At 41.8% G+C, this 22,753-nt stretch overlaps 1 protein-coding gene across 2 annotated transcripts in view; it reads left to right on the plus strand.

Annotated features, from left to right (window-relative positions):
- The window catches only part of LOC139698703 (nephrin-like), a 574,051-nt gene that overhangs the window by 526,716 nt on the left and 24,582 nt on the right, over positions 1-22,753 (plus strand). For both annotated transcript variants that reach the window (XM_071597581.1, XM_071597582.1), the window contains exon 6: positions 15,667-15,811. In XM_071597581.1, the coding sequence (XP_071453682.1) occupies positions 15,667-15,811 (145 nt within the window). The remainder of the gene's footprint in view (positions 1-15,666; positions 15,812-22,753) is intronic.

A 22,753-nucleotide genomic window follows, 5' to 3' on the forward strand; every position in this document is an offset into this window, starting at 1 on the left:
TCTGGAAGGGAAATTAAATATGGCGGTTGTGGGTGCATATATATGTATATATATATATATGCAAATATAATTCATTAATTCTTTGAAGAGTGCCAATTCTTAGTAAGTGAGTACTTTATTCTACCTTCTCCCCAGTTATACTTGTCATTCAAAGGGCTAATCCTGAAGGATATTATTGCCGGCGTTACTTCGTGGAACTGCTTCATGATTTAAAAGAGCCTTAAGCGTTAACCATGTAAGTTAAATTTTAATGTGAATTAAAATTCTAGTACATACCTGTATTATTACAGTTTTCTGGCAATGCCTCATTATTATGTTTGTGAAAAGTAGTGAGAAGAAATATAAATTTAATCACTTCTTGAATGAAGAAAAACGTTTTGAACCTATAACGTGAGTAAATATTAGTTTTGCAAATTGGTCACCTTCAGATTTGCAAAAACACTCGTCAATTTTTTTGTACTTTTAACTTCAACTTCCTATTTTAATACGAATACGTGTCTCGTATATTTAATTACTCACAGGTTGAATTGGTTGAATAAACACATTGTAAATATGAGTTTCGGTTCGAGGCATGTTTGTTTTTATATTTACATGTGATTTTCCTTATCGTTTACTTTTCCTCCTACTGTATGCGTTAATTACGGTCCATAGATTTTACTTTTTAGTGCGTAAATAGAGAGTGTTTAAATATTTCAACGTGCGCAAATAATTCTTATGCTATCGAAAGTGGTATTTGCCTGACAGTTTGTTCAGGTGGATGAAAACTTTAAAATTAATTTGGTAATTCTATTGCGTCTCTCTGTATGTGCAAACCGAGCAAGACCAACGTGGAATGAGGGGCAAAAGTTCCCTCGAACAGGAAGAACTCCCCCGTTTTCACAATTATTTTTCCACCAAGTGTTACCAAAGAATTATTTTTCCTTTTCGACGGCATACGGGCCTAACTAATCCTTGTGAGCGTCGCCTTTGGGATCAAAACGACTTAGCTAACGTGCTTGTGGCCCTTTACCTCTCGTTTTTGCGAATGAAGAAGAGCCATAAAATGGCACCCGAACATCCAGCATGGATTTATCTCGGGAGAGAGAAGACAGAGGGAGAGGGGAGGGAGGTATAAAAAGGAGTAAACATTTTAATGGTCGGGGAATAATATTCCGGAAAAATTCCAGATTTACGTTTCCCTTTGCACACTATCCATCCCGTCGGCGAGCGCGCGCGCGCGTCTACTCGCATTCGTCCGTGTGTTTTCCGAAATGTAACGAGAGAGTGGCTGCCTGACTCTGTAGGAGTTTTGTTTGCACGCTCCCTTTGATCCACACAAGCATGGATCGGTTAGGGCGGGGATCTGGAGAGGGGCGAAAAGGCTCGGGAGGGGTGAAATGGGAAGGTCTCTGGTGGGGGAAGGAGGGACGGCGGGGGGAGGTTTTCCCGTCCATCCGCGCGCAAAGGGAAAAGGAGAGAGAGTTCTTATTCCCTTACCGAATTCTGGTGGTGGGGATGCACGAGCGCTTTTGTAATTGAGCCATAAAACTCCGGTCGGTCGCTGCATTCCGGGATAAAGGTTTACGAACTGATTGTCTTCTCCGATTCGAATCAGGGAAGGGGAGAAGGGAGCGGCACCGGGGGGGGGGGGCGAGTGAACGAATAGAGTGGAGTGGATCGAGGGGAGAAGATAAAGGTGAGGGCATTCGTTGAAGGAGTGGGGTAGTGTGAGGGAATGAGGTGGACTTATTTTTTTCTCGCGCTTATTTACTGATTTTTCATTCCAAAGACCGACATGAAGCCCTTCATTTGTACTTACATGTTGGGAAAAATAAAGAGGGTGTTTCAGCTGGAAGGGTCAAGTAGCTAGGAGATTGTTCGAGTATTGTCCGATTCTTCCTAAAAAAATGTGACTCACTGGTATCCTAGTTGCAGAGGGCTTTGTTAGTCCGCGCAATCGACTTTTTCCATCATAAAATTTCATCCGTAATTGATTTACGTCTGTTATCTCTTAACGATTACTTTTCCTCCTGATCTATCGTCGATTACGGTCCATACATTTTATTTTTCTTGTTAATAGAGGGTGTTTTTCGTAGTTTTCTACTCCTAGTAATGTAAATAGAATTCGTATCTGGTGGTGCATAGAGGAAAGTGCGATTTTTAGGACTACAGTTGATATCAAAGTATTTTTAAATAATTCAGTATGTTTTACTTATTACATAAGATAATCAAATCTATGTCCGTCTTTGTGTCATGCGATCATTGAAAGGTTTCAGGTTCCTTCCTTAAACAGTGGACGAATATTAAGAATAAGAGTGAAAATAAGAATTTGCTGTACCCACCATCACTTTGTCAATATTTTTCATTGTCCACGGTTTTGTGGCACAGATAATGAAAGTTTTACAGAATGGCAAAAATGTCAGAACTTCGTTAAATTCTATTTGTACTTGAAATGAAAAATAAAAAAAATTAATGAACTCGCTGAAAATGTTTCATTTCGAAATGTTATCATAAAAAGAAAGAAACTGCAATTTCAGCTTTTGTTTAAATTTTCACCTCTATGGTTACATTATTCACAAAATATCCCATCAGTATCGAACAGGAGTTTCAGAAATAACTTTGCAGCTTCCACATAAAATAACTTATTTATTTTCTACTAGTTTCGCTACACTGTAGCATCTTCAGGAACGTACGTTCCTGAAGATGCTACAGTGTAGCGAAACTAGTAGAAAATAAATAAGTTATTTTATGTGGAAGCTGCAAAGTTATTTCTGAAACTCCTGTTCGCAATGGATTTCCACAAAGTCTCGGCCTCAACCATCAGTCACACCCATCAGTATCATTAAAAAATGATTTTGCTTCAAAATGTAGCAATGAATGTAAAAATGTAATATGGCTAAAACAAGGTCATATCTGTCTTGTTTAGCTTTCCAGAAGTACAAGTAATGTCTGCTCTTCAACTTGTCAAATCCGAATCCTAGCTGAATACGCAAAATTCGCTTTAAGATGTCACTTCGTTCTCTTCTTTTTTCCTCTTGCAATATCTATAAATAAACGGAAACCCATTTTGAGAGAATTTCTACCTCATTTCAATTTTAATTCGAACCTTCAGGCTGCAGTTTCAACCTGCAATATGATTCAAGTGGTTTAATCCCAATAAAGAAGAAATTTCATAAGATCGGTGTAGGTTAATAAATAAGGGGAAGAACTGGTTAAATAAATGAATCCTATGTGATTTATCCCCCAATTTTTTGTAGGTGTTTTTCTCGATACATTCTTCGATAATTAATTAAAAATTGGCAATATTTTCCCTAAAATAAAATTTATTAATGCGACCGGTTTCAATGTAACTACATCATCGTCAGGTGATGTAGTTACCTGATGATGATGTAGTTACATTGAAACCGATCACATTAATAAATTTTATTTTGTGGAAAATATTGCCAATTTTTAATTAATTATTATATTCCACCATATCACGCCTGAAACGTCTCTCTTTCTTCGATAATGTTACGGTAACGATTTTCAAAAGGTGCTCCATTTTAGGGAATTAAGGATTTTTATAAAGGGTCTCAGAGTTTCGAATGAAAGACAAAAATCAATAATTAAAACAAAGTTTATTTAAAATGTCTTTTCTCATTCAACTTCTCTCGAGCTCACTTATATATTTTTATATAGAAAAGTAATAAATATTGTATCTTTTTTGCGTTATTACTCTTTATCAATGCTAAAAATGAATCGAAAAATTCTCCTCCAAGAATGAGACTGCATACTTTCAATATAAATTTATTAGGTGACGTATTTGCTGCCTTCTAAAATTTGTCACAAGTGTTTAGATGAAATTAAATTTTAGGGAATTAAAATCATGGAGCACCTTAAGTAAAAAATTACAAAATAAATTGCTCGATTCAACATTCTTCCTTATTCTCGAATCTGCTGATATTTAATATCAAATTTTTCATTTTCATTAAGTGGCTGCACAGCACTGCAACTCCTATTGGTAGCTCTAGAAAATTTATTTCTGTTCATTAGTTATTGCTTCATTGTGGAGATGGTCATTTGTACAGTTCTAGAAGATGATTATTTGATGCGCGGCCCAGTGAATAAACTAGGTGGAATCAGTTGAACGCTATTTTATGAAAAATAGCCATGTCGGATTCTAATTACATTTGCACTGTTTTTAGATTTCATCTAAATTTGAATGATTGGAGATAGAAACAATTTTATTCACATCGTTGTATAACACGACTTCAAATAAGCCTCCCGTATGTTTTAAAAAATCTAAGAAGGCATTAAAAATATGGTAAAAGAAGCATTAAATTACCCTCGATTCTCTTTCATGCCTACAAATGTATAGCAATTAAGCACCTTATCCAAAGGAACTACATCTAATGGCCATTATTCTTAAGCAGAAGTTTGGTGAATTGGACAGATGAATAACTGAACCCGAGGTGGTGAAAAGTAGGTTGGTGGTTCTCCAAAGCTACTCTTCCATGGTGCGATATAAATTTATCGATGACACCAATGACGTCAACACTTTTGGCAAGCCGACCAGTTAATCTTGGCCCACCAATCAGGTGGAAATATCTTTCATATTTGCATTTAATTTTTTTCGAACATTAAAGGAAGATCGTTCGGGATATTTTGCCAGCGAAAATTATCATCAAGTGTCGCAGATTTGAGAAAGAAATTTTCGCCTGCGGTCTACAGTTACTAGAATGTTATATTCATTACCGCTTCAACTTCGACTCCGGTAATTATTTTACGTATCTTCCCTGAACATGTTCTTATGATATGCACCACGAATTGATGAATTGATCCCATGCTGTAATAATGTACTTTGATTTTATTATGTATTAGGAATACTTGGCTCACGTGTCGCAGCGCTCCGAATCCGCGACAACAAGGGTTGAGGGTATTAATTAAATAACAAGAGCGGTCTTCGGTACGGGTATTTTTATGTGCGTAACAGAAGGTTTGACAGTATGGCGGTACACAGCTCATGAGACAATGCCGCGAGAGAGTAGGAAGTGAAGGGAAGACTTGGGTAGGTACTTACAGGAGGACAAGAGGATTGACCGGGCTGAAGGGTGACCAGAGGCGTCGTCGGCGTCGAGTCGTCGGAAGGAACCGGCCGGGGGATGGGATGTAGACCGGTAACTCGAGCGAGCTGGTCTGAAGGTATCGGTGAGGAAGGGACCGAACCCTTACGTAGAGAGGCTGGTCCGGGGAAGCGGGGATAGGGAGCGGGCGTGGACCGAATTCCGAGCGGAGCACGGCTGGTCCGAGGTTATGGGCGATCAGGATCACCTGGCGGGCCACCCGTCTGCCGAGGATGGTCACCCTTTTATCGGAGCTCAGGGTACAAAGGGTAGTCTCTCTTGTGACGCACGGCAGGGCCGGGGGAATCACTCGTGACTCCGCTCCTGACTCACAACGTTCTCCCGGTATCAGTCCCCGGACTGATTAGCCGGTGGTCGCGGCGGTGGTTTCCAAGAGTTTGATTGTGCTGACGCATAACCCTTGCAACACCACCCTCGCGGTAAAAGAAAAAGGCTCCGCGGGTTTAGAATCTTAACTCAGCTTGTCACAAGAGAAAACTCCCAAATAGTACCCTGTCTCAGCGACAGCTCATGAGCACACATAAAATACATATACAACACCTTATACCGGAAAAATGACAGGAATATATATACACATGTGTTAACCCTCGAGTATGAACAATACCTCCACCACTAGCTATATATGACATATAGAAAAAAAACAGATATATATCTACGTATATAATTTTAGTAGTCTGTCTGTCTCTGACACACATAAGTTTTTTTTTTAATCACTATCCCAGAGATTATCATCATTCTGGCATTCCTTATCCACAGTTTTACACATTTTGCGCATCAGGGAGTTGGGGAAACAATGGCTCGTTCCTTGAAATGTTGTATATTTGGAGTTGTGGCGTTACAGTGGCCGGGAGGCGCTCAAGTCTGTCTGTAGGGCTGGCTCCACTTTTATCTTCTTTCTCACGGCAGAATCGCCAGAGACGTGGAATCACTACACAACACAACACAATGATTGCACTCGCTACAGTCACTCCAGAATAATTAATAAATTGAATGTTAGAGCTTAAGGGGGATAACATTTTCACATTTCTTGCCATATCGGTTTGGGAAATGGTCGGAACATTGTGCGTATTTAGTTTTTCTACTGAGGTGAATGCTTCGGCTAAACCATCTGCCGCCGTTAGAGCAACAGGCTCACTACTTCTTAAGTCGATATTAATATCCGGCAGAGGTTCTACGGACACATCCCGGTCAAAAGAAAAACTAGTTTCGTACACAACGGACGTGGCTCCCAGAAAAACATGATCACTGCTAGCTGAACACCCTGGAGGCAAGGTGAGGCTTCCTTGACCGAAGATAGTTATTCGCGAAATTTTCATTGTGCAAGCAATAACCAATGTAATATTTTTACTGACACTATAATGCCAGATCCCCGGATACTGACTTTTCAAGAAAACTGCGTAATTAGATTTAGTAAGGAGGATCTCGCAATTCTCCCTTATTAGCTTACTTTGATTCCGAAATACCGCAATATTGCACGAGCTGGATAAACTGGTGTGAATAGGATAGGAATATGGACAGATATCTATGCCATTCCGGAAACAATTTCGCCAGTACTCATCTGGGAGCAATACGTATTCCTTGTCATTTGCAGAGACCCCGAGGTAAGTCGAGTCGGGTCAAAGGATGACCGCTCGCTTATGGTTCGAGTCAACCGAAGGGAAGGCGTGCGCCTTATACACCTGGAAAACCGATCCTCGCCGATATAACGGAAATGCCACCAATAATGTGAGGCTCTTCCCTTGTCTTACGATGCGTGCGTGGGCGGATTTGTAGACCGAGAGAAGGTCGCTCCCGTACTGGGCGAATTCCGTATCTGGCCGCAGCTTAGAGCGAGCATTTCTAATGATCTCTCTGAGTTGGTCAAGGGGTAGGGTGGAAGGAGTCAGTTTATTAAGCTCGGCCAACATTACTGTATTGCGTATGTAATTGAGATCGCTTAAGAGCCCCGATATGTGACGCGAAATAGCCGAAAAAACTAGATGAAGGATATGAAATAAATTATCTTGATAGCGGCTCTCGGAGAGAGAGTGGGTAACCGAAGCGCTTGTTGTGTAAATTTTATTTTGCAGAAGGCGTAGGATTTTCTCAGTTTGGGAAAGCATTTCATCGTGCCTCTTTAGGGTGCTACTTACATTTTCCAAAAAGGTGAATCTAGCATTGTTTAAATTTTGGGTGTTTTCTGCGACTCGAGATATTTGTTTCTGGAGCTCAACTATTTGATCGTCCGTGGCCGTTCCCGCTAAATAGTGCAGACCATATCCCAACAGATTTAGCATGCCTCTTGTCGCTTTTTTGGAATCCCTATTGGTAGTAAGAGTGTGATAACCGAGTTGAAGCATTCGCTAAGCCAGTGGTCGGACGGGAATCCGGGAGTACCGGATCGGAATCAAATTTCCGCAGCAGCCTTGGGTCAATATTCCGCCCCGGGGTTGGCGGCCGCTCCATCTCCTCGGAGTCGATTTCTCTTGTGTAGATATATGCCTCGTCTTGGCTCCCTCTGCATGGCACTGGTTGAGGTGCACTCCGGAATGTCCCCAGGTCTATCTCGCAGCCCGGAGTGGGTGGTCGTTCGGGAGTCTTGGGGACGTCCCAGTCGAACTTGGAAGTCGGGATAGACGGCCGCTCGGATAGCATTGTGGTCTGGTGACGGTTCAAGTTGCTAGGAGTGGTAAACTGTAGTGGCTCCAGGGACGGTGACTGGTGGTGTGGGTGCCGTCCTCTTGCTGCCATTCTGGAATATTCTTTGGCTATGGTACTCTTCCGGGAAGGGCCCGTAGGTTATAATCATGGGTTTTGGGGATAGGTGGGGGCGGGCTTGCGTTGGAAGGGTTAGAGGGTGGTGTTTCCAGTGAAGGCTCCGTTGGTGTCGTTTTTTCGGCCGGGTTGGGTGAACCTCCGGCATCGTTGTTTAGAAGCACTGGGGGTAAGGGGAACTGCTCTTCGCCGACGAAAAAGTCTGGCGGGAAATTAGGTTCGGGGTCGGGTGGCAAGGGTAGTAGGTTCCTGAGATGAGCTGTGACCAGGCGGCTATTTTGGGTATTCTGAAGGTCGAAGGTAACCGGACTTCTAATTTTGATTACTTTATAGGGTCCTATCCAGCGGGACACTAGTTTCCGCGCCTGACCTTGTCGGAGATTCATGTTACGCAGGAGGACTAATTGCCCGGTGGCAATGGTAGGAAGTGTTAAGCCTCGATTGTATTTCATGTGTTCCCTTCTTGTATTCTCTCTGTTAAATTCAGCCGCTTGTGCGTGCGCTAATTGCAATCTATGTTGAATAACATTCTCATAAGGAGGATCTTCGGCATATGATTTTTTAACAGGCGTTAAAATCGAGTCCCATGGCATCTCTAATTCTCGCCCGTGCATGAGGTATGCGGGAGTGAATCCCGTGATTCTATGCTTGCTGTTTCGGTACACAAATAAAGCAAAGCCAAGCTGCTCGTCCCAATCTGAATGGTCCTGTGACACATAATACGAGATAACATTAGCAAATGATTGATGGGCACGTTCCAGGCGTCCGTTGGCCCCAGGATTATGAGGAGAGGTGAAAATAGATTTGATTTGAAGTTTTTTGCATATGTTTTTCATGAGTTCAGATGTAAAGTTAGCTCCCCTGTCCGTTAATATTTGTTTAGGCACTCCATGTCGGCAAATAAACTTTTCTACAAAAATTTCCGCGATCGTCTGAGCCGACTGATTGGGTATCGCGAAAGCTTCAGGGTATCGCGTAAAGAAATCTTGACAAGTTAGAATGTATCTGTTGCCTCGAGCTGACGTAGTTAGAGGCCCCACTATGTCCAAGGCAACCTTCTCTAATGGGTAAGAGGCTTCCGTGACTGGTTGAATGGGGATTTTTTGCGGTTGCATCTTTCGTTTTTTACATGCCAGACATTGCTTTATATACTTTACTATATCCGTATAACATCCATCCCAATTGAAGTATCGCTGCACGATTTCTAAGGTTTTATCGATTCCGAGGTGCCCGCCGAGCGGATTGTCGTGGCATTGTTTTAAAATGTAAGCTCGCATGCTCCTGGGGGCACAAATGGTAAATCGGGTTCCCGGTTCCTCCGTGTGAACTTTGTAAAGAACGTCATTCTCATCATAAAACAAATTCGGATAGTGCTTCCTCGCCTGCTCGTGCAAGAGTTTCAGATCTGGGCAAATTAATTGTTCCCTTGAAATTTTATCCTTATCCCACGCGGGTTGATGGGATTCTACCAACGTATTTACTGTACTGTTACTAGGCGTTAACCTAGAAAGGGCATCTACATGGGTTATGCTCTTGCCTGGCTTGTGGATAATTTCAAACGCGTACTCACTCAGTTCCATTATCCATCTTGCCATTCTCGGCTTCGGTTCTGAGAGAGTTAACAGCCATTTTAGAGGCTTATGATCGGTGTGAAGGATGAATTGTCTCCCTAGCAAATAAATGCGAAACTTCTTCACCATCTCTACTACGGCTAAACATTCAAGTTCTGTGGCAGAATAAGATTTTTCGGCTTTATGCAACTGTCTACTTGCACATGCAATAGGATGTTCGCCATCCTCAAAAATTTGGGAGAGTATCCCACCGATGGCTTGTTGGGAAGCGTCCGTCGCAAGGAGGAAAGGTTTGGAAAATTCGGGAAATTTAAGAATAGGTTGGGTCGTAAGACACAACCTCAAGTGTTCGAATGCGTGTTGTTGATCCTCACCCCAGAAAAACACTGCATCTTTTTTCAATAATGGAGTGAGAGCACTGGACTTTTTTGCGAAATTTGGAATGAATTTCCTGTAATATCCGACTAATCCTAGAAAGGATTGTAATTCTGGCACGCTCGTTGGGGGCGAAAAATGCTTTATGACTCCTACTTTGTCTTCATCGGGCTGTAATCCATCTGCGGTAATTAAATGGCCCAAAAATTTGACTTTTTCTTGAAAGAATTGGCATTTCTGGGGTTTGAGTCTTAGGTTTGCTGTCCTTAGCCGACGAAATACTTCCCGAAGACCTGCCACATGTCCTTCAGGAGTGGAATCGTAACGGAGGATATCATCTAGATAGCATACGCAACCACGGTATATCAATCCGTCCAGAATTGTGGTCATTAACCGCATGAAAGTAGACGGAGCGTTCGTCAACCCAAAGCTCATTCTATTACATTCAAAATGTCCATCTGGTGTGCTAAAGGCTGTGTATTCCTTGCTCTTGTCGTCTACCTCGACCTGCCAATAGCCGCTGCAAAGATCCATGGTAGAAAAATATTTCGCGCCCCCTAGCTGGTCAAACGTTTCTTCTATATTTGGCATCGGAAATACTTCCTTTTTTGTGACATTGTTCAATGCGCGGTAATCTATACACGGGCGGTATTGTGTCGGGATTCCGTCTCTACCCTTTTTTTTAACCAAAATAATTGGTGCCGACCAGGGGCTCGTCGAAGGTGATATCACTCCTTGCTGTAACATGTCTTTAATTGCATTGTCTAATACGGATCTCTGTGAATGAGGGACACGATATGGTCGCTTATTGATTGGCGTGGAAAGGCCTATGTCTATGGTGTGTTTTACTACGCTGGTGCAGCCCAGGGGAACGCCGCCGTGCACAAAAATATCTCTGAATTCTTCTAATAGGTCACGTAACGGCTCTCGGGCGTCTTCTGGTACGTTATTTAGGCTGAATTGAACCATGAATTCCCCTTTTTCTCTATCGTTCGGCCATATTTCTGCCTCCTCTGCGACAATTATTTCGTTCACGTAGGAGGCCTTTTCTGCGTGCACCCCGGCTGTCGAAAATTCCAAACCCTTCGGAAAGATTTTCTCGCTTTTGTGCATGTTACCCAGTAATATCGGAAGTGTTCCATCGTCCATTACTTTTGCCACTACCGGAATTACGATTACGTCTGTTATGTCCGGTACTTGAAAATTATCTAAGAAAACCTCCTTTCCGGCTAAATTAGTATTCCTTGCTGTTGTTAGAACGTATGATAACGGAGGAATCTTTAATTTTTCCTCTATACGGACCACTTCTGATCCCCTTTCCTCTTGGGTCAAAAAGTAAACAGGCTCCACAATTAGTGGTACTGTGCAGTCTTTGTCTATCTCCTCATCGCTCGTTCTCCCAAAGCTAATCTCCCTTGAACCAAAATCGGGCCTCGAGTTATTTTTATCATTGAAAGAGACTACGGTCTGCCCCAAGTCATCGTCATTGCCCAAAAATTCAAAACGTTTCGCAACTGACGGCACGGCCCAATCATCGCCTGTCTCTCTCTCGTCGCATTTTCCCTCTAAGCGAGTCTCCTCTGAACCGAATACGGACTTAGAATGTTTTTCTGTAGGAAGAGAGACTACGGTCTGCCCCAAGTCATCGTCATTGCCCAAAAATTCAAAACGTTTCGCAACTGACGGCACGGCCCAATCATCGCCTGTCTCTCTCTCGTCGCATTTTCCCTCTAAGCGAGTCTCCTCTGAACCGAATACGGACTTAGAATGTTTTTCTGTAGGAAGAGAGACTACGGTCTGCCCCAAGTCATCGTCATTGCCCAAAAATTCAAAACGTTTCGCAACTGACGGCACGGCCCAATCATCGCCTGTCTCTCTCTCGTCGCATTTTCCCTCTAAGCGAGTCTCCTCTGAACCGAATACGGACTTAGAATGTTTTTCTGTGGGAAGAGAGGCTACGGTCTGCCCCAAGTCATCGTCATTGCCCAAAAATTCAAAACGTTTCGCAACTGACGGCACGGCCCAATCATCGCCTGTCTCTCTCTCGTCGCATTTTCCCTCTAAGCGAGTCTCCTCTGAACCGAATACGGACTTAGAATGTTTTTCTGTAGGAAGAGAGACTACGGTCTGCCCCAAGTCATCGTCATTGCCCAAAAATTCAAAACGTTTCGCAACTGACGGCACGGCCCAATCATCGCCTGTCTCTCTCTCGTCGCATTTTCCCTCTACTCTTCTTGAGGTGTGAGATTCTCCTGAAGAATATGTTGATCTCGTATTTAACTGGTCATTTCCAGGCTCATTGTCACCAAAGGAGATAAGATCTACGTCGGCTGCCGCGGAAGGTCTGGATTCTAATTTTACTTCGTGGTTTTCATTCACCTTCATGGTCTCGTGCGTTAAGGATATGCTACTACCATATTTTTTCATAAAATCTAGCCCGATGATTCCCTCGTACGGAGTTACTCCGAGATCTGCTATTAATGTGTCGTGAGGGTACTGGATTCTGTCCATAACAAATTTTACGCAACTTTGGCCGATTATTGATAGTGCGTGACCGGAAGCACTCCTTACTGGGCGATCGTAGGGTGATATTTCCAACTCGCCAAACGGGAATACCTTCTGATGAATTATTGTGACGGCAGCACCGGTATCCACGAGGAACCAATAGCTTTTGCCCAGTACCTCCACTCGAACCATGATCCCGCTCGCGGGAGAAATGGCCAAAATTACTTCGTCCCCGACCCCTGGGTCGGGGCCGATCCATTTCCCTGACTGGAATTATTGGATTTAGTAGGGCATTCTAGAGGGCGGTGACCCGATTGCTTGCAAAGACCGCAACATAACAGAGGACAATTCCTGGAGGGATGGCCAGTTTCTCCACAGTTGAAGCAATTTCTTTGGTTTGATCTACAATAACGAGCTATGTGGCCCACTCGTCCACAGGAGTAACATTTTCTGTCCGCGTTTGTGACATCGCTACCGCGAGACCATCCTGTGCTGGGAGCGGTGATGGGAGCAGGAGGGTTGCTGGTAGCGGAGCACCGTAGGGAATTGATTTGGTTGGGGCAAGAACAACGACTCGGTTCCCTAAATTCTGTCTGAGATGAATTTTTAATTGTCATCGAAGAGAACCATGGCGGCGCTGCATTATCTTGCGGAATTTGGAGAGAATTGATCATAGATTTACTGGCATAATTCCTAACGTTAGATTCCTCACTTAGTGCAAATTCTTCTGCTTCCAAGATACACTTAGGATTTCGTACCAACACAAAACGTCCTATTTCTTCCCGTAATCCCAGCAAAAATTGCGACAAAAGCCGATTTTCTATCATTGCTCGTGTTCCTTCCAAATTAGGATCCTTGAGTGTTCCCTGCAATTGGCGAGCTATTTTCCTAAGCCTTGTGGCATAGGCCGACACGCCCTCGAGAGGCTGCTGCACGCAGTTGGTGAATGTACGCTCTAATAACAGAGGTGATACCCGAGACGAAAACCTTCGCGTAAGATAAGTTGAGAAATTTTCGAAATTATCAAGGACATGGGGATTGGCGGCAACAAAATCTGCGGCAGATCCATTGAGACGCAAACGAGCGATGCAAAGTGTCTGAGATTCACTCCACGAACAAAGATGACTAGTGAGTTTTACGCATTCTAAAAATTTTTCCACGGAAACATCGTCTTCTCCGCTAAAACAAGGCACGAAGTAAACGTGCGCACCTAAGGCTGGCGGGTGAGGAGTGACTCTTGCCTCGTTACAAGAGCCATTTGCGGATGGAGTTATTGTATTAACGCAAGGGTCCATTTCGATTAAAGTTTGATTTACTCGGGGGGACGCTTCCACAGGAGACATAGACGGGAATGGGGGAAAACAGCTCAACCAGGCCATGGCAAGAAATTATATAACGTATAGCACAAAATAAATAATAAAGAGATAACCAATCAAGGCTTCACACAATAGGTTAAGGCAAGATATGAATACTTTGAACAAGTGCTATTGACCGCTCTCGATTAAAGGATTTAATGGCTGTTCAAATGAAAAGGTTTCGGAGCTAAACTTACACCGTCAACCCCACACCTGACACCAGTTGATGTCGCAGCGCTCCGAATCCGCGACAACAAGGGTTGAGGGTATTAATTAAATAACAAGAGCGGTCTTCGGTACGGGTATTTTTATGTGCGTAACAGAAGGTTTGACAGTATGGCGGTACACAGCTCATGAGACAATGCCGCGAGAGAGTAGGAAGTGAAGGGAAGACTTGGGTAGGTACTTACAGGAGGACAAGAGGATTGACCGGGCTGAAGGGTGACCAGAGGCGTCGTCGGCGTCGAGTCGTCGGAAGGAACCGGCCGGGGGATGGGATGTAGACCGGTAACTCGAGCGAGCTGGTCTGAAGGTATCGGTGAGGAAGGGACCGAACCCTTACGTAGAGAGGCTGGTCCGGGGAAGCGGGGATAGGGAGCGGGCGTGGACCGAATTCCGAGCGGAGCACGGCTGGTCCGAGGTTATGGGCGATCAGGATCACCTGGCGGGCCACCCGTCTGCCGAGGATGGTCACCCTTTTATCGGAGCTCAGGGTACAAAGGGTAGTCTCTCTTGTGACGCACGGCAGGGCCGGGGGAATCACTCGTGACTCCGCTCCTGACTCACAACGTTCTCCCGGTATCAGTCCCCGGACTGATTAGCCGGTGGTCGCGGCGGTGGTTTCCAAGAGTTTGATTGTGCTGACGCATAACCCTTGCAACACACGTTTAACACAAGAATAATTTTTTTTGGGTATTCACAAAATCCACATTTAATTGAAACTTTTATTTACGGGATGTAAATCAAGTTGAGGTGAGAAGATATGAGATCAAGAGAGAATTCTCTGATAAAAACAGGTCTACGTATCTTTTTTAAGGATCCGTGTCTCAAAGCTTTAGGGAAGTCCATCAACTCTTGCCTCTACACCGCATATTCTTGGGGAAGGAGATATTAGTAATGGGACATTTTTTTACTAGAAGGCTTTGCATGTGTAAACCGCTAGGAATTGTGAGTTTGCTTGTAGCTTTGAGAACAGATTCCCAGGTCGGTCCCGCCCGTTTCCACTCCAGCCATTACCCCTCATTTTTGGTGCTTAAGAATAAATTGGCTTGCCATCACCATCCTAATCAGTGCTATTTGTTTTCCAGGCAAAACGTCTAACCCCCAGCTGGCTTCCCACCCTCCGGGTGGGAAGCCATCTGGGAGTTAGACGTTGGAAGCCAGGCGGAGGGTTGGAAGCCAGCACACTAGCCATCCGGGTTCTAATCTTATTGGTGGCAGAATTTTTCTGACGCGGAGTTTTCTTCTACGGAAGTATGTAGAGGACATTCCCAAAGAATGCATGTGAATTAACTTGACGCTTTCCCATGCTGAAGTTTATGCGGGAGTATCGGCACTCGACCGTAACGAATAAATGTGTCGAAAAGGGCATCGACCGAAAGGGTTTAACGGCACGCGTTCAACGTTTACGTTTCGCTCGCCTGATATGTGTCCTGGTCAAATCGACCAATTTTCAAAATTTTGAAGTCATTATTTTCCTTTTCGAAGTATTAATAAACTGGCAACGAGGGCATCAGGCCTCCCAGAGAGCGTTTGAAGCGATATACCTGTAAGATTTTTATAGGAATTCATCCTCGATGTTCTTTCTGATGGTTTCCGCGGGGTGGTTTAGATTATATCAGTATATAAGCCTCGGGTTTTCACTGCGCTTATGGGTTTGGATAGAATTCGTCCTCTTTTGAGCAGAATAATATTATAATTCCTTATATGCTTATATTGTACGTGTTGCAGGTCCATGATTTGTTTTCCCCGGTTAATTCAACCGTCCTTTTTCTCCTATTCCAGTCGAGCCCGGACAAGAACATCACGACCAGCACGCTGACGTTTGTTCCGACACTGAGGGACAGCGGCAAGTATTTGTCCTGCAGAGCTGGTGTCCCGCTAATCGCTGACAGTGCCATCGAGGACGGCTGGAGACTAAACATACACCGTAAGTCTCAAATCCCAATCTGTTGCAGGTTCTAAACAACGGAAAATCATCATCTGGTCATCCACCTGAACACCAATGACTAGAAACAAATTAATATAGAGTAGCCTGGATGAATAGGGAATGTCTAAAGCGCTTAAAATCTAAATAGGCATGTTAAGGAACGATTTTGGTGAAAATTTAACTTGTCACTTGAGGAACGAAGGGGATATGCTTTCTTTATTTGCTTAAAATAGGAAGCCACCCGGAAATCGTTGATTGACCAGAGATAATGGCTAAAAATGGTATCTGGGCATAGCTTCTGTTCTTAGGTCAAGACAGTGTTTCATTAAGGTAGATAGGTTACCGGCAAAGCTCTTTAGTTTCGTCCAGACGTTCTTTGGGAATTTATCGTACCTTTCTCTTGACGAAGACAAAAGCTTAAATATTGATAAGTCCTGACAACAAAATTTTATTCTCATATAAGCAGCCATTCCGCAGTTATTCTTTAAAATAAGATATTGATCCTTTTCCCGATCTCTTGCAAGTTTATTGCTGTCAAATATGCAGGAAATATTTTACAGAGCCCCGGGAATAAAACACGTTTGTTTGAACATTGCAGTTGTTCACAAACATAAGCCTCGGAGTTTTAAAACTTTTGTCCTCCAGTCTATTTTCCCAATTTCCGTGTGTCCCAAGTTGATTCTTCCTGACGGGTTTCACTGTAAATGCAAGTTTTGTACCAAATGCGTGAAGTGTAATTTTCACGTCTTCTCGTCGTGCTCGTGACCCCTATTTTTTATCTTAATTCAGCTTTGTCTGTTTTCTGGAGCTTCTTACTTTCCCCAAACTTGTTTGATAAGGCAATATCAATATAGGGAGATAACAAAGGAGTTTTTTGTAATATTGAAAAATTTCCTGAGCACATGCGGCATCAATAGGAATACATTCTTCTTTTTCCGTTATGACCTCTGTAGAACCACGGGTAGCTCCCATCCCTATCATGACGATTGGATTTTCTTCTTCTCCTCCCTCTTAATCTCCTCAAGTCTCTTCGTGATTTATCACCATTCCCGTTCGCTCTTTGTGATTTTTAGGATCTGACTTACTTCATCAAGCTGCTGACAAGTTTTCATCATTTTTGTTTTCAAAACCTTATTACAATTTTTTTATATTCCATGTCTCCTACGCTCTAATGTCGTCGAGATTAGGGATACTTTGCTGTATTTTATTGTTTACCTGCCTATGATTAATTTTGAATAGGTTAAGGTTCACGGAATAAAAATGACTATCGCGCAGCAAAAGTTATATAGCATGCATCTCTCTATTGAATAGCGAGAAAGAGTGGGACCGAGGGGGTTATTTTCTCCCGCGGCCAACAAGAGCGCCGGTGTCGCCTTCTCCTCTGTACACCGTCTTAATCCTCCCTTTCTTCCTTTTCTTCTTGGATATAACCTTCTTGCTCCACACTCACCGGTCAAGTGCCTTCACTCTGTCCGAATGCAGCGACGAAGGAGTTTAACGTTTCAGGGGTTCAAATTTAAGTGGGTGTGCCGCGCTCGTTTATTTGCGGTTAAAAACTTTTTTGAGTCAAGTGACGTGCCGTGTTTGTGTATGAGATGAGAGGGGAGTGGTGTGGGAGAGGGGGGTGTGATGTGGGGAGAGGGGCGAGAGGAAGGACCGGGTCGCCGGTCACGTCCAATGAAAGGCCTCGCCGTTCCGGGTCCGTGGCGAAATTAATTACGATCTTCATGTGGTAGCTGTCGAGGAGAGAGAGAAAGAGAGAGAGACTCGCCCGTGGAACACTCCTTCACGTGGAGACCCGGGAAGTTGAGTGTCCGTGCGCTGTGTATCCAGTCACCGCTAACTTTATAACTCTCCCTCAAGTGTTATCCACGAGAAGGAATACGCTGGAGCGAGATTTCTAGCGAAGAGCAGGGCGGGGATCGGATAACTAGCAAACTGTGCGGTGTAGTTCTGCTCCAGAGTTTTTTTGAGTCACCTCCCCTCTGTCGTATCGTTCATGCGGTTTTAATTCGGTGCACCTCATATGCATACCAGTCATTCTTCATGCATCCAGAAAAAAATGTTGACTATGTTTTCATTGTGAAATAGTTTTAAAGTGGAATGCAAGTTATGCATTCCTCTCGTCGAGTTGTAATGCAGGAAATGTCAGGAATAGCGTACCTATAGGCACGGATAAAATAGTTTGGAAAATTAAAGCAACTCCAAGGTGATATCTTATGTCTGTTCAGTTTCGTTGAATTTTGCTGTGTACCGAAATCACTGCTTTAAGTACTTTAGTTTACAATTCAATTCAAGAATATAATTAAAAGAGGAATCGTTCTTCGTTATGAAATATTGTATCAATTATGTTATCATCATCATGAGTATCATCTTTTAATTCATCATTGAATTTTACTGACATACGCAGGTAACTACACAGGTACTACTACGCAGGTACACACTACACCTTAGCTTAACGTTATACTTATAGTTATTGTTAAGTCCTGGACAATGTTTTAGAAAATTCACGAACGTGTTCATTAATTTTATCTTTGGAAAATTCCTTGCAAATTTTCTTCATTAAACCTTGTCTCGCGCCTATTTAAGGCGTGGTAATTCTAACGCAACAATTTGAAAGTGTAAAAATCATTCGACTTGACTGGGATCTATTAGCGGATGACTCCGTTAAAAGTTACTGTTGCGGCATCTCCCGCAGTTTCTCTGTAATTTCTCGTGGTAGTGTTGTTATTTCATGCCATCTATTGTTATATTTCACGTGTAAATAGTATTATGGTAGTGATCGTGTCACATCTTTTATGCGCTTTACACTAATTATCACAATCAAAACAGTTTATTTTATATTTTCTCCATACTTACTTTAGGGCAAAGCATTGTTTTCATGAAAGAATTCACATTATGATTTCAGTAGAATACATGTCATGAGTACGTTGTGACCATTACCCTAATGATGCCTCTCGGCGCGTCTGTCTACTGCATACGGTAGCGTGCTTACCTGCTTAACCACCACCGTGGTTACACCCCTGTTAGGTATGGTGTTATACAAAACATATGTATGTCCTTGTGTATGTCATAGATTTTTGGTGGGCTCATCCGTTACTCAGAATCTATTAAGCTAAAGCCCCAGTTTAGAATTTTAATCATGATTAACAAATAAAATAGAAAAATTATTTTATATATTTAACTGATAATATTTTCACCAATATCCTTGTCGATCCTTTTCAATTGTCTGCATGTGACGTCACCATGAAAAATCATTTAAAAAGAGCAAAATATATGAGATTGGTTTAATTAAAGTGCTGCGAATTTCCGCGAAGCACCATTTTTTATTTCTCATTGTAGCATAAAAAAATTGAGTTATTAACGTGGGAGTTGAACTAATTTACGTATAATTACATTTCTTTTCAAATATAATAAATATAAAAATATACGGATAACATAATATATTACCTGTATCCTTCAATAATGAAATTTTTAATGTAATTTAACGGATAATCAAAATAATCAACTATTCTTTATCTCTTCACCCTTTAACTTATGTCCCTTAAAACTTTAAACAAATACTTCATTCTTTTGACCATTATCAATGTGGTCGCCGTAGAAACCCCAATGTCGGCGCCGGCTCATTCTTCTTATAGCTTTTAATAGAGCGAACGCCTATTCCATTCCCCCGTGCATGGAAAGTTCTAAAAACTTACAAATTAAAAAAATCTAAGATGAGTTAATTCGTTAATATTTCCTCGCTTCCGCATGCATAGGCACAGCTAAATATTTATTATAGACCTGAATAATGCCATAAGTTACCGTCAATTTGAAATGGTATTCTTAAGAGTTTTCTTGGTCATGAAAAGAAAAGTCACTTTGAAATTTTACTTTTAACCATTTCCAGGAAATTGATTTTCTGGCCACATTGGATTTCTCATTTATTTATCCTTTAACTTCACCAAATATTTATGGGTTAAATGGAAAAAGGGACCATCAGGTCTCAATTTCGCCCAAATAAAGACCTCTATCTATCTAACTATAAAAATGTATTACCAAAAGTTCACTTTAACATTTTCAGCGTAGTACATTATGAATAGGTTTCCCAAACTACGAATCATCCCCATGTTTCTTGCACATAACTTTTCTTTTCTCATTTTTACCGAATTACTACCATTTATTTTATTGATATCACCTGTAATGAGAACCGTACTTATTTGGCCCATGTGTAGATGCTGAGCGAAATGGATACTATTACTATATGTACGTTCGCCAAGGTCACATTAATTCGGGGTAGCCATGCGTAGTTTAACGATCCTTTTATAATTTGGCTATTTCCATTATATTCCATTTTTAATGAGGTATTGAAGATCGCTTATAGTTAAATATACCACATAATTATCGCTTGGTTAAATTTTCAACAATTCTTACCTTCAACCAGTATTGAGTATGGCGACAATGATTCTGGCAAAAGTTGACTGAAAAACCGCCTTAGTAAACTGGATAATATGCAACCCTATTTTTTCCGTTTTTCAACTAGTTTCGATATAATGGTCGATCTTGGAAACATTGTCAAACCAAAATAGGTAAGATACGAGCCCCGCTCCGTCTCAACGTTATATCAGGCAGCCATTTCATCCCCTTTCTGGGTATGTTCTTCCCCTTCTCTGTGCTGAATCGAAATGCAAACTTGGGAGGCTTCCTGTTCTTCCGTTTAACTTTCTTTGCAGAAGACCGTGAAAATTTTCACCCAAGTTTCCTTCTATTTCTTCACGCTTCTATCTCTATTGTGAGATTGACGTCGCATCTTCCAAGATAGGCGACATTTTCAACCGTCCAGTTCTTCAGAATTTAGCCCGAGCATATATAAGGTTGAAATTTCTCTAGGAGCGAAGCCGTATTAACTGTAAAGGCTGCCAAAAACATGTTCGGGAAGAGGCGAACGAAGCATCGTGGAAAAGAGTTTATTCAACTACGTGCCGATTCGCAAAAAGTATGAAAAGAACCAAACCATTGAGTAGGTTATATTTCTATCTCTCCATTCTGATGAAATATCAAACCCTTAGATGCACGCCTTACTACGTATTCGCTTAATTCGGAGGTTCCCAAAACGTTTTCAACTACTCCTCCCTTGATTTTTCAAAATAATTTTGTCCTTTTTATGATTTTTCAAACACCAAGTGAAATACTGGTATAAAGATAAAGTAACTAGGAGTTATGTTTTTGAAATTTAAACTTTCTTTTTGTTGGCAGAAAGAAAGACATTTATTCTCGTTAGAGATTATGAAAAAAAGCCAAAAGGCATGAATGTCATTTTTCATTCAAAAACAGTATTTCTTCCTTTAAAATAAAAGTACGCTTTGCTATTAAATTTGAGTATTCATTGAAGGAACTATATTTTTATAGTAAAAAGTTGGAATTTTTAGTTGTTGCTATTCAGCTACCTTTTCCATTTTAATGTTTTTCCATGGAAGCATGATCTGCTGCTATAGAATATATTTTACGTAATGCTCCATCCATCTCCCATAAACCTCTTACACATGCCACATTTCTTTCATTTATTCTTATAAAAGCAGTCAAGTATGCGCACATATAAAGTGTTATCCTGAAGATAATATAACTTTTTCTCCATGGTAATTTTTTCCGAGGTGGGCTAGCATCCTTCATAATTAATCAAATATTTATTTTTTTTTCAAGTTATACATTATAATAAAACATCATAAACCTGTGCACAGAAAATTTGAGATGTTGTAGAAAAAACACAAAGCTTTATCTCTGATCCAAATTTACGATAGGGGTTAGCTTCTTTCATTAATCGTATCAGCTCCTCACTTCTTTAAAACTCGATATGAGAAGCTACTTTTTAAAAGGTTAACTAGTGATGTAACCTTCGACTAATGATAAACAGCGTTTTCGGCTTCATATAGTTGATCTTTAAAAATTAGAATCATTGAAACTAATTATTCAATGCGTAATCATATATTACCAATACGGTAAATAAGCTTCATCTGACAACAGTAGGTGAAAATATAAATTAGATAGAGCCCATACTGTGTTATTGTTTTCATTAAGTTTCTCGTGTATAATGACGCTATATTTGTTAGAATTTGATTAAAGTATTTTATTGATAAATATGATAGATTTTTGCTTTGAAGGACTGCTCTTCTTGCCCCAAAGGTATAAATTTAGCACGTCGTAGATATCAATACATTCATGCATAGTTTTGATGGCTTCTGTTGATGACTGATAAGTAAATAAAGTTCTGAAATGCAGTTGAAAATGCGTTGGCTTTATCCTACGGTTCAGGTTTGGAATTATCCTGAAAAATCCAAGTTGACCCGTCAGTGACAACGACCGACCCATTAAGTTTTGCAAGAAAAAACAAATTCCTCCCACGACATAAAAGGTATTCAAAATATAGACTTCGACAGTTGCGACGTAAGTGCTAAAAAAATTGAGAGGGAATTGAAAATTGTAAGTAAATCTCAAGAAAGGTTCCGTCATGGTTCCATTGTAGATCATACCGCAATTATCAATGATTAGTGCAAGCATGGATTAGCAAAGTTATGATTATCCTATTTCTGGAATTGGTAGTCCTGTGGGTAGAGCGTTTGGCTGCTGACTGGAGGGTTTGGCGCTTTGTGAAGCGAGAAGAAATCGCGACCGTAGGAAAGAGGCGAGTCCCTCGCGAGAGATAAATCCCGAAGGGGATCCGAAAAAAAGGGGGCTGCAAAAGGAGGCCTGTGGGGCGGGGAAAGAGGGATGGGGTTGGCAATAACCGCAATGGCCATCTTTGAGAGATCATCCGGAGGTTATGGGCCGCGCTCATCATCCAGGCGTTGATCCACGTGGGAGAAGAGAGCCGGCCGGCGAGTCTTCTACGCCTCTTGTGCGTCATTTCGAATGCCTCCGCTGGATCACGCACTCCCCGTCCCGCCTCCTCCCTTTCCCACATCCATC

Source organism: Hetaerina americana, unplaced genomic scaffold (genome assembly GCF_022747635.1).
Source record: "Hetaerina americana unplaced genomic scaffold, ioHetAmer1.1.p SCAF_9, whole genome shotgun sequence".
Lineage (NCBI taxonomy): Eukaryota > Metazoa > Arthropoda > Insecta > Odonata > Calopterygidae > Hetaerina > Hetaerina americana.